The sequence below is a fragment of the Odontesthes bonariensis genome, chromosome 12 (assembly GCF_027942865.1).
Source record: "Odontesthes bonariensis isolate fOdoBon6 chromosome 12, fOdoBon6.hap1, whole genome shotgun sequence".
Classification (NCBI taxonomy): domain Eukaryota; kingdom Metazoa; phylum Chordata; class Actinopteri; order Atheriniformes; family Atherinopsidae; genus Odontesthes; species Odontesthes bonariensis.
Genome location: NC_134517.1, coordinates 32,432,006 through 32,443,105, shown reverse-complemented (window position 1 = coordinate 32,443,105; position 11,100 = coordinate 32,432,006). Strand labels below are relative to the sequence as shown.

At 46.2% G+C, this 11,100-nt stretch overlaps 1 protein-coding gene across 1 annotated transcript in view; it reads right to left on the bottom strand.

Moving 5' to 3' along the window:
* Nucleotides 1-505: 505 nt before the first annotated feature.
* The window catches only part of kdm6a (lysine (K)-specific demethylase 6A), a 46,119-nt gene continuing 35,524 nt past the window's right edge, over nt 506-11,100 (bottom strand). The window contains exons 19-30 of the mRNA XM_075480154.1: nt 10,147-10,276; nt 9,927-10,032; nt 5,789-5,994; nt 5,506-5,558; nt 5,339-5,413; nt 5,101-5,249; nt 4,063-4,177; nt 3,769-3,956; nt 3,547-3,688; nt 3,336-3,462; nt 3,056-3,226; nt 506-1,560 (exon numbers count right to left, since the gene is read on the bottom strand). Coding sequence (XP_075336269.1) covers nt 1,534-1,560; nt 3,056-3,226; nt 3,336-3,462; nt 3,547-3,688; nt 3,769-3,956; nt 4,063-4,177; nt 5,101-5,249; nt 5,339-5,413; nt 5,506-5,558; nt 5,789-5,994; nt 9,927-10,032; nt 10,147-10,276 — 1,489 coding nt within the window. The 3' untranslated portion in view covers nt 506-1,533. The remainder of the gene's footprint in view (nt 1,561-3,055; nt 3,227-3,335; nt 3,463-3,546; nt 3,689-3,768; nt 3,957-4,062; nt 4,178-5,100; nt 5,250-5,338; nt 5,414-5,505; nt 5,559-5,788; nt 5,995-9,926; nt 10,033-10,146; nt 10,277-11,100) is intronic.

Genomic DNA, 11,100 nt, shown 5'->3' with positions numbered 1-11,100 from the left:
AGTTAAAGGTGATTTAACTGTGAACAAAATCCTTTCTTAACACCAATTAATACAACTGCTTCCTCTTAGGGACTTTCTATTGAATTTACTGTGTTTTAATTAAATGCTTTGAGCTGCTTTTTTAAACATTTTTTATCTCATTGTGACATTTGTGTTCATGGGGATGATTCGTAGGGAAAAGAAGATATTTTTCAACTTTACTGAAGCATCTTCCATTCTCTTTCCTTTCCTTCTTGCACATAACTTTGAGCTACCGCCATTGTGTTGCAGATAACAGATGGGACATCTCGCCATGATATTCGTCTCTGCAAAGAAAGTCTAACTGGATAAACTTGATGTTGACACCGAGTAAAACCTCAAGCTGCTCAGGTTTTTCTCTTCTCTTTTTCTCTTGACGCTTGTGTTCTGGCAGCAGCAACGACAAAAAAAGCCAACAATGAACCCAATAATTTACAGAAACAAACAAAAAGCAGGTGGTTTTGAATAAACAACACAGCTGCAGAGGTACATAAAGACAGTTTCTGTTTATTGACGCATAAAACATCCTTCAAACAATAAACCAATTTCAAGGTAAGGTCTCTGTACAACGCTTACTAAGCAGTTTTATTTATATAGAAAACATATGAAGGGCCATGCTTAAAATCACAAAGCGCCTTCAAATTTAATGGCAGGTACTCTTGAGAAAATTACAGCATTCCATCAACAAATATCTTCAAGCAATAAATATGCATTTATAAATAGTGTAAATTTACATCAAAATAAAAAAAGAAACAACTTAAAGTTCACTCTTTTATCCATGTGCAACCCTTTTTCTGTGACTTGTCTGTCTACACACCTTTTTCTCTCCCTCAACATAAAGACGAATATTTCCAGCAGATTAAAGTAAAAAATTTTTAAGTGATTAAAAAAAAAAAAGTGGGGGAAAATGTTGAAAAGACTGCGCCACTCATATCTCACATTACAAAACAGTTCCTATCGCGCTTTTCTGACCGAGGAGGTGTCTACCAGACAAAAGACCTGCTAATGCTAATTACTCATCTCATGGAGGAAAGGGGGGGGGGGGCAAAGCTCTGGTGTCAACCCACAAACAGAATATAAAATTGGAAAAACAAAACTATCGATTCAGTAGTCTCTGCGTGATGATGTTGCCAGTTCAAACGTAATATGTACAAAACTGTATTTCACTGTTTTTCTGTTATGACTGTGTTTTCTGATGAAGTCCAGCTGGGCCAGCAGTAGAACAGTCCGGTCGTGATGATGGGAGGAGCTGCCATCCCCCTCCAGTCCACCAGGGGGAGCCAAACAGCTCAGGCAAGGTTGCATAGACACACAGCTTTCACACAGCTGCCTTAGGGGATAGCTACTGGACCTTGTTGGAGGTCTGCCACCTTACTTCCTGAATATCCAAAAAATAATAATAATAATTAAAAGAAAAGACAGAAAAAGAAAAAAAAGGGAGGGGGATCCTCTGGAAAATTTCCAATTAACTCCGTTGTGGTTCTAAAATGTCCTCAGAAGAAGAGAACGACACCATCAAGAGGAGGAAGGCAGGGGACTCGCCTGTGGAAGGAAAAAACAAACACATTGAGAACCCCAGAAGCTTTTTTTAAACAAGAAAGCAAGTTTTAACTGATCCAGTCATCGGACTGAGACCAGTACTGAGGGCGGTTTGTGTAAGGAACACATTTCAGTAAATATCAAAATCATACCCAAGTAGATGAGTTAATACATGTGGCAATGAAAAGGCACCAAAAAACATAAAAGTACACAAAATAAATGTATGTTGTACTCGAATAAAAGCTGGAATAATGAATGATTGGGCATTAAACAGTAAGGACGCCAATATGCAAATATGGACAGAAGTGGCGTTATGAAAGTGCCCAAAAGAACTACGTGTGGTATTAGTACATTTAAAAAAAAAAAAAAACTTTGGAAAATAAATCGCATTAAAAGATAAAAGTTGGCAAAAAAAAAAAAAAAAAATAGATAGATATATGTTCTGAAAGTGGAGTCATGTTGGACTCCACCAGGACTAGTCACAGATCATGTTGGAGATTTTCATGGACAGGATCTCGAGGCGTAGTCGGGGAGAGCATGGTGTCTGGTTTGGGAACCTGAGGGTTGGACCGCTGCTTTTTGCAGGTGATGCGAGTTTGTTGGCTTCTTCAGACTAAGACCTTCAGTGTGAAAGGGCCAGGATGAAAGTCATCCCCTCCAAATCTGAGGCCACGGTTATCAACTGGAGAAAGGTGTAGTGCTCCCTGCAGGTTAGGGATGAGCCCCAAGTGGAGGAGTTTAAAAACTCAGGATCTGGTTCACCAGAGACTGCAAGTTGGAGTGTGAGATGGACAGATGGATTAGGACTATGCTGTGCAGGTCTGTTGTTGTGAACAGGGAGGTGAGCCGAAAAACAAAGCTTTCAATTTACTGATCCATCTTTGTTCCAACCCTCACCTATGGTCACGAGATCTGGGTAGAGACTGAAGGAATGAGGTCGCTGATAAAAGCAGCTGAAATCAGTTTCCTTGGGAGGGTGGCTGAGCTCAGCCTTACAGAAAGGGTGAGGAGCTCGGAGTGGAGCCGCTGCTCCTCCACATCGAAAGGAGTCATTTTAGGTGGTTCTGGGATCTGGTTAGCCTCGTAGCTGCCTCCCTTTTGAGTTTTTTTTGGGCATTTCCAACTGGGAGGAGACTTTAAGGCAAACCCAGAACACGGTGGAGGGATAACATATTCCATCTGGCCTGGGACCACCTTGGGATTCCCAAGGAGGAGCTGGAGAGTGGGATGTCTGCGCCCCCCCGCCCCGGCCCTGCTGACCCACGACCCGACTTCAGATAAACGGAAGATCATGGATGGATAGATGGATGGACGATTATGATAGTACCTAAAATAAATTGAGCTGCAGTGTGGTGTTAAGAGTCTCCTCAATTAAAAAATGCAGAATTAGAAAATGTATCTGTAGTTTTTATTTCATAGCAATTTTCATTTGAAATGAGAGTTCATGTATCGAAGGCAGATTAAAAGGGCAATCCACAGTCATGTGTCCACTACTTACCAGTGTGAACTGGTCATAAACCTGCATGAGGTCCTCGATCTTGTACTGCTCGAGCACCACAAAGTTGCCCAGGTTAGTGCTCGCCCTTCGGGCACAGTCCTGGCAATGCACCACGTACGTTTTCTTGGTGTTGCTCTCACTGGTTACAAGGAGCAGGTCGAACACTTCCACCTGCCGGAGGACACGAGCACAGGGGCAACATGAACAAAGCAGCGAAGGACTGTTCACACAGCGAACGCAGCAGACGAGCTTGCTGGCGTTTCAATGCGAGGATGCTCACTTCACAGATGCTGCAGTAATGAGCCGGCTCGCTCTGCGTTCTGCCGTGCCACACCAGCTCCTTCCCAGCAGCCAGCAGCATTTCCCTCTGCATCTGACACTGCTTCAGAGTTCGCAGCAAGCAATACCTAACGAACAGAGACGCGTGCGGTGAGCCCGGGAGAACACGTAAAATGAGGTGCGAGCTGGGTTAACGACGCACACATACTCACTTGATCATCTCAAAAAGCTTGTGGTCCGACACTTTGATGTTCCTCGCCATGTTCCACGAGAGGTGGATCATGGGAACGATGGATTTGACGCTCTGCAGCTTGTTCCACTCGTAGCGCTCCACCGCCAGCTTGTACTGATATGCTGAGGACAAAGACGAGGATTACTTCGATTTCCTCAGAATTGGGACCACCAGCCGTGCACATCCGCGCTCCTTTCCTCACCTGTGAGGGGTCCGACATTCCATGCAATGTTGTTGCACCAGCCGATGGCCTGAACCCAGTGAATAGTGCCCGTGTTGAGCCACACCAAGTCCCCGGGCCGCTGGATGAAGCGATAAACAGGCACGTTGGTCTCGTACAGGTCCTCCAGGTTGGGCCACCATGAACCCATCAGGAAGTTGATGTTGTTCCTATAAAACAAGATAAAAAGGGAAACGTTTAGAGATCATAAGCTATAAATGAATGCAAATGGGATAATCCAAGAAACCTTCGAGTCATCTCTTTCTGCTGTCGTACTTTTCACAGAAGTCGTTGATGACGCCCCAGTACGGTTCATGCACAGCAAACCACTCACAGTCACCAGGGCCGATGTTGATGTTCACAGAACAGAAATTGTTGTTCTCTTGGTGACCTGGCACGATAAAAAAGGATGCGATTACTTAAAGTGAGCAAGAAAAGAAAGAAAAGAGAGACAATGCTTCATCTAGCGTTGGTAAATATCTTGAGACTCGGGACCTTACAATCACTGACCAAGTTGGTAACCTCGGAGTGTTGATAGACTCAGATCTGACTTTCAGCAGCCACATCAAAGCTGTCACCAAAGCAGCTTTTTACCATCTCAGAAACATCAACAGAATTAAAGGTTTCCTCTCCCAAAAAGACCAGGAGAAACTCATCCATGCATTCATCTCCAGTAGACTCCATTACTGTAATGCTCTTTTAACTGGACTTCCCAAAAAGAGCATTAAACATCTGCAGCTCATCCAGAACGCTGCTGCTGGAGTTTTAACCCGGACTAAGAGATCTGAACACATCACACCAGTTTTAAAATCTTTACTCTGGCTTCCAGTCAGTCACAGAATAGATTTTAAAAGCCTGCTGATGGTTTACATCTATGATATGTCCAGAGAATATAAACCCAGCAGAGCTCTTAGATCCAAGGACTCAGGTCAGCTGGTCCAGTCCAGAGTCCAGACTAAACATGGAGAAGCAGCATTTAGCTGTTATGCTGCAAACAAGTGGAACAAACTGCCAGTGGAGATTAAACTTTCACCAAATGTAGACATTTTTAAATCCAGGTTAAAAACATTTCTTTTCTCATGTGTCTATGCATGAAATCTGCACGATATCTTTTAACTTATATGGACTGTTTCTTGTTTTTAAATTCATTTGAATAATTTTATTTGTTTTTCTTTATATCCCTTTATGTATTTTTAATGCTTCTTCCACTCCCTGCTGCAATTCTTTTATTTTATGTAAAGCACTTTGAATTGTTTTGCACATGAAATGTGCTATACAAATAAATTTGATTTGATTTGATCTACATCTGCTTACCTGGTGTCCTGCTCCCCGGCACCTTCATGTACAGCTGGACGGTGTTCATCCCCAGGATGGTGTGCCCGACGTGGCTGAGCAGGTTACCGGCTGACACCACCCTGGCAAAAGCAGGCAGCTTGTTCAGCTCCTGCAGCTGCAGCTTCCACCTGCAAAAGTGTAATTACCAGAATGAGACTACAGACTAAAATCTGCGTGCACGGGAACGAAATGGAATAAAAGTTGAGAGTTCACTGACTTCTTCTCGTCGGAGAGGTCGATGTTGGTGCCAAACTTGATGTGTTTGAAAGGCCCCTTCCTTCGCCGCATCGCACTGAGACCACAAGAGTACAACGCTATTAGTGACACAAACCAGGGCTAAATAAAACTTTAATGAAAGCAGAAACAAAGAGAAAGAACACCCACCTGTCTGAGGAACCTGCCTCTGCTTCCACCTCTTTCTTTTTCTCATTCTCCTCCTTCAAGGAAAAATGAAAACATTAAGAATTCCCAAATTTTGGGAAAAGTCAATGGAATAACATCAATTAAGCCAGGACAGTTTGTTTTTAAAACGGGAACTACAACTGCAATTGGTGCAATATTTCCCTTTATGTCAACGGTGGAAATAGTCCAGGTGTTCATCACAACATCTGGTTTTAACAGGGTTTTAGTGACAGACCGAGGTCGGGCTCTGTGTGGCCGTACTGACCCGCAGGGACTCCTGGAAGGACGAGGCCTGGTACTGGGCGTATTTGACGATGGTGGTGTGGGAGCGGCTGCTCTCGCAGCGCCACATTTTCCTGCTGCCGCTGGGGTCCCAGTTCTCGTCGGTGGGCTGACCCAGCTGACTCCGCACCTCCACCAGATGGTCGGGGTTGGCCTCCACCAACGTCTTTGTGGAAAACAGACCTAAGTCTGTGAAGGATGCACAGAAAGAAGAGTCCAAATAAAAGATGATTGAAATGTTTAGATTTAGGCTTCGTCCTCTTATCCATTCATACTTTAAAACATCATTTCAACTTGTGCTTTATTGAATCATGAGTGTGAACTCAAACAAAAGAGGAGGTCTGGTCAAACCTTTTTTGCTCAACAAGGTTCCTAATAAAGTAAAATGACCTGGAGGAATCTGAGAAGCAGCCATGATCAGAGCTGGTGGAATTATCTAAATCCTAAGGAAAAGTGCTTTAGTGCTTCCTTTATTATCTCCTTTGGCACAGGAAACACTGGGGCATTCTTAATAAAAGGAGATTATTCTGTCCCGCGATTCCTAACCCCCCCAAAACTTTCAAAATGATGCTTTGATACAGTCACACGAACAGTGAATCATGTAAATAAATATGAAGGCAACAGGCCGTGTGCGAGTAACAGTATGTTTCACTGCTTTGGCCTTTTCTTCACTTTTTTTTTTTTTTAAATCATCAGCCTCAACAGTGACTGAATATTGCATGTTATATCTTAATATGATATAAATCATGTTTATTCTATGAAAAATCCCATTAGACAGAGTTTAAAGAGCTTTTTGTGTGTTTTCCAACATGGTCAAGAAAAGGTGCAGAGGAAGAGACCAGAGTAGGACACTTTTCTCCACTATTCAAATGCACCTTTGTAATCAGAGGGGTTGGCTCATGTCCCGTAGCAGCAACAGTCAGCACCGGGCCAGGATTTAAGGCGGCTGCTCCGTTTATGTTTTGTCTGAACATTACTTCTCCACAACTGAGCAATCAACAGTCAGAGCAGAGTGTTACAGCCATCACACCAACCCGAGAGTCTGTTGGAGGATGCGTGCTGAACCTGCAGCAGCGTGCTGAACCTGCAGCAGCGTGCTGAACCTGCAGCAGCGTGCTGAACCTGCAGCAGCGTGCTGAACCTGCAGCAGCGTGCTGAACCTGCAACATGCTGAACCTGCAGCAGCGTGCTGAACCTGCGGCAGCGTGCTGAACCTGCGGCAGCGTGCTGAACCTGCAGCGTGCTGAACCTGCAGCAGCGTGCTGAACCTGCAGCAGCGTGCTGAACCTGCAGCATGCTGAACCTGCAGCAGCGTGCTGAACCAGCAGCGTGCTGAACCTGCAGCAGCGTGCTGAACCTGCAGCAGCGTGCTGAACCTGCAACATGCTGAACCTGCAGCAGCGTGCTGAACCTGCAGCAGCGTGCTGAACCTGCAACATGCTGAACCTGCAGCAGCGTGCTGAACCTGCAGCAGCGTGCTGAACCTGCAGCATGCTGAACCTGCAGCATGCTGAACCTGCAGCAGCGTGCTGAACCTGCAGCAGCATGCTGAACCTGCAGCAGCGTGCTGAACCTGCGGCAGCGTGCTGAACCTGCGGCAGCGTGCTGAACCTGCGGCAGCGTGCTGAACCTGCAGCTGCGTGCTGAACCTACAACATGCTGAACCTGCAGCAGCGTGCTGAACCTACAACATGCTGAACCTGCAGCAGCGTGCTGAACCTACAACATGCTGAACCTGCAGCATGCTGAACCTGCAGCAGCGTGCTGAACCTACAACATGCTGAACCTGCAGCAGCGTGCTGAACCTACAACATGCTGAACCTGCAGCAGCGTGCTGAACCTACAACATGCTGAACCTGCAGCAGCGTGCTGAACCTCCTGCAGCAGCGTGCTGAACCTCCTGCAGCAGCATGCTGAACCTGCAGCAGCGTGCTGAACCTGCAGCAGCGTGCTGAACCTGCAACATGCTGAACCTGCAGCAGCGTGCTGAACCTGCGGCAGCGTGCTGAACCTGCGGCAGCGTGCTGAACCTGCAGCGTGCTGAACCTGCAGCATGCTGAACCTGCAGCAGCGTGCTGAACCTGCAGCAGCGTGCTGAACCTGCAGCAGCGTGCTGAACCTGCAACATGCTGAACCTGCAGCAGCGTGCTGAACCTGCAGCAGCGTGCTGAACCTGCAGCAGCGTGCTGAACCTGCAACATGCTGAACCTGCAGCAGCGTGCTGAACCTGCAGCAGCGTGCTGAACCTGCAGCAGCGTGCTGAACCTGCAGCAGCGTGCTGAACCTGCAGACCTGCAGCAGCGTGCTGAACCTGCAGCAGCGTGCTGAACCTGCAGCAGCGTGCTGAACCTGCAGCAGCGTGCTGAACCTGCAGCATGCTGAACCTGCAGCAGCGTGCTGAACCTGCAGCAGCGTGCTGAACCTGCAACATGCTGAACCTGCAGCAGCGTGCTGAACCTGCAGCAGCGTGCTGAACCTGCAGCAGCGTGCTGAACCTGCAGCGTGCTGAACCTGCAACATGCTGAACCTGCAGCAGCGTGCTGAACCTGCAGCAGCGTGCTGAACCTGCAGCAGCGTGCTGAACCTGCAGACCTGCAGCAGCGTGCTGAACCTGCAGCATGCTGAACCTGCAACTGTGCAAACAGCTGACAGATGAATTCTTTATCCCAGGAACAGAGTTCACAGATGTGTTCATCTTCTGAAGTGCCAAGATGGTCTGGACCTCAGAGATGTCACACATACAATTTCTCTGGATACGAATGTGATTCAGGATCCCTGTTTTAATGACCAGAGTTCCTGTTAACCAAATATGTCACTGACGTATTTGTAATTACTGATGAAAAAAATGTGAAAGCATCATAACTGTCTGGAACACCAGGGTTGGGGCTTTGAAAGTGGAGGCTTGGAGCGCATCATTGACCACTATGGGTCACAGTTGGAGCAGCGGCGCCCTCAGAGAAAAGCGTCGCCTTTACTCTAGATCTCCTTCTCAAAGAGAAAAGTTATGCTACCTGACATCAAAACACTGGTTGCTCCAGTGAGACAGAAGAACGAGGGGTTCAAAGTTCACAGCAAGATTAAAACAATCATGTGGATGGAGCACCGATGTTCAAGGCAAAGCTTACGGACATTTACCTGTGCAGGTGGGCAGATTTAGCACCCAGTTTAGCCGAGGCTTAGTTAGTTTGACTCTATTTTCTTTGAAATCTGGTTTTGTTTAAGTTGTAATTGTGAAATTCTGTAAAAACCTCAGCGTTCTCCACTATTTAGGCGAAACAACTGCAGTCCTTTGGACCGCTCTGCAGAACAACCTCTGCCTGTGATTGCAATATGCAAGTTTGTTCCACAATAATTGATGTAACAATTGGACTGTTTCTGAAAATCAAATAAAATGATGAGCAATAAGAAACGCTGACCAAAAATTTACTACCCAATCCATCATTTTTTGATGGAGAAAGACAAAGTCTAGAGCGCATTTATCAAAGGAGACATGAATGTTGGACCGTCACAAGGAAGTGGAATAGCTAAACTGTGAACATGAGCTCACCTTCACCTTCAAGCATATTCAGTGTTAAAGAAACGCATCCAGGAAAATGTGCACTCAAAGGTTTTGGATTATGAAACGACGTGTTGCAGCCAGATTGGCCTTGTATGCGGTTTCAGGTTATTTTCCCATTCAGCACAACATATCTGTCAGAAACAGTCTCCACAGCCTTCAGACAATATAAACAAAAACCTTCAACGAGCTGACACAAACATCACACCTGACATCTCGTCTCTGGCCAGAGGTTTGCGAGCTCGTTTATTTTCTTATCGAAGCAAAAAAAAGTGACTGATTGCTCCGGACAGTGTTGCCGGTGATGTGTGAGAGTGTGCGGTGGGGGGGTGGGGGGGGGGTGGGGGGTGGTTGGGAACCACTGATCTACAGACATGTGCAGTAACACTTTCCACTTGCAGGTGGTGCTGTTGTCGTGCGTGTCAGATTCATCCACAGAGCGAGCACACTGACTCCCTTGATAACAGAGACACACCCACAGGGCCGTGTGTGAGACTGAAAAGATGCTGCCATCACTCCAACGTGTAAAAGGGCAAACTCTAACGAAAGGGACGCGTCCGCTTACCCAGTTTGAGCGCTCCTGCCAGTCCCCTTATGACAGTGACCGGGTTGGCCGGGTTGGTGCAGAACTGATGGAGGGGAGGGAAGAAAACGTCCCTCTTGTTTTCGAGCTGTAAGTCAGAGAGGAGACAGAGGAGGCGCCTCGTCAGGGAAAGTGGAGCCAAAGAACTGTTATTTTAACAATACCACCAAAACTTCTCCTTCTATGGTGTGGCTGTGCGTACATAAATACTAGGTGTTGGGGGGTTGAGTTTGTCTTTCAGCAGTGCAGGAGAAGGAGGACCAGGGGGCCGAGGCGGGGGACACCTGTCCAGGAGGATGCTGCTGGTCGACAGGCCGTTCTTCCCCAGGTTCCTGCAGACAAAGCAGTGGAAAAGAAAGAAAGGTCAGTCTATAAGCAGTCCTTTAAAAAGCCTAATCGAGCCACCCTTATTTGATTTACATTTTTTCAAAAGGTGGAGAAAGATTACAGCATACAGTTCCTTTTAAATGAGACAAACTGACACGAACAGTGATTAAGCGCCATGTGTGCACTGTGGGAGCTATTATATCTGTCACACATTCCTGAAAAGTCCAACGTGGAATCAGAAGAAAGAGGCTGATATGGACGTCATGTCTGACGGGGAATTCTGCTTGAAATGAACTCCAGTTAACGACTGGACAAAACCATCAGGACTGAGGGAAAACTTTGATCAGGAGGACTTTTGGCCCAGTGATAATAAATAATAACTTTAAGGTATTATGACAGCCCTACACACATCAAGTACTGATTACAGTCTTCAAAGAATCAAGACTCATGAGTGGAAAGTGCCATTTTTCCTCAGTAAAATTGCACTGATGTGTTTCTGACAAATACATCAGCACCCGACAGGTCAAGATGTTTAAGACATGACAGACTGAATGAGTTTAGTGCTGCATCAACTCACACTGAGCCTGTTTACACCTGGGGTGTAGATGTTCATGACAGCAGCGGAGTTTCCACTGTGATGTTTTCTCGCTTTTCCAATTTTCAGAAAAAAATACATTCTGCAAAAAGCAGCGTCCGAGCTCACAGGATGCACAACTCCCCAAAAGCACAACAAACTGAAATGTGTGGATGTGTTACAGGCAGATGTTTTCCTGTCTTCAGGCTCTTCCTCAGACTGTTTCACAGTGAAAACAGCAGTTTAAAAACTTCA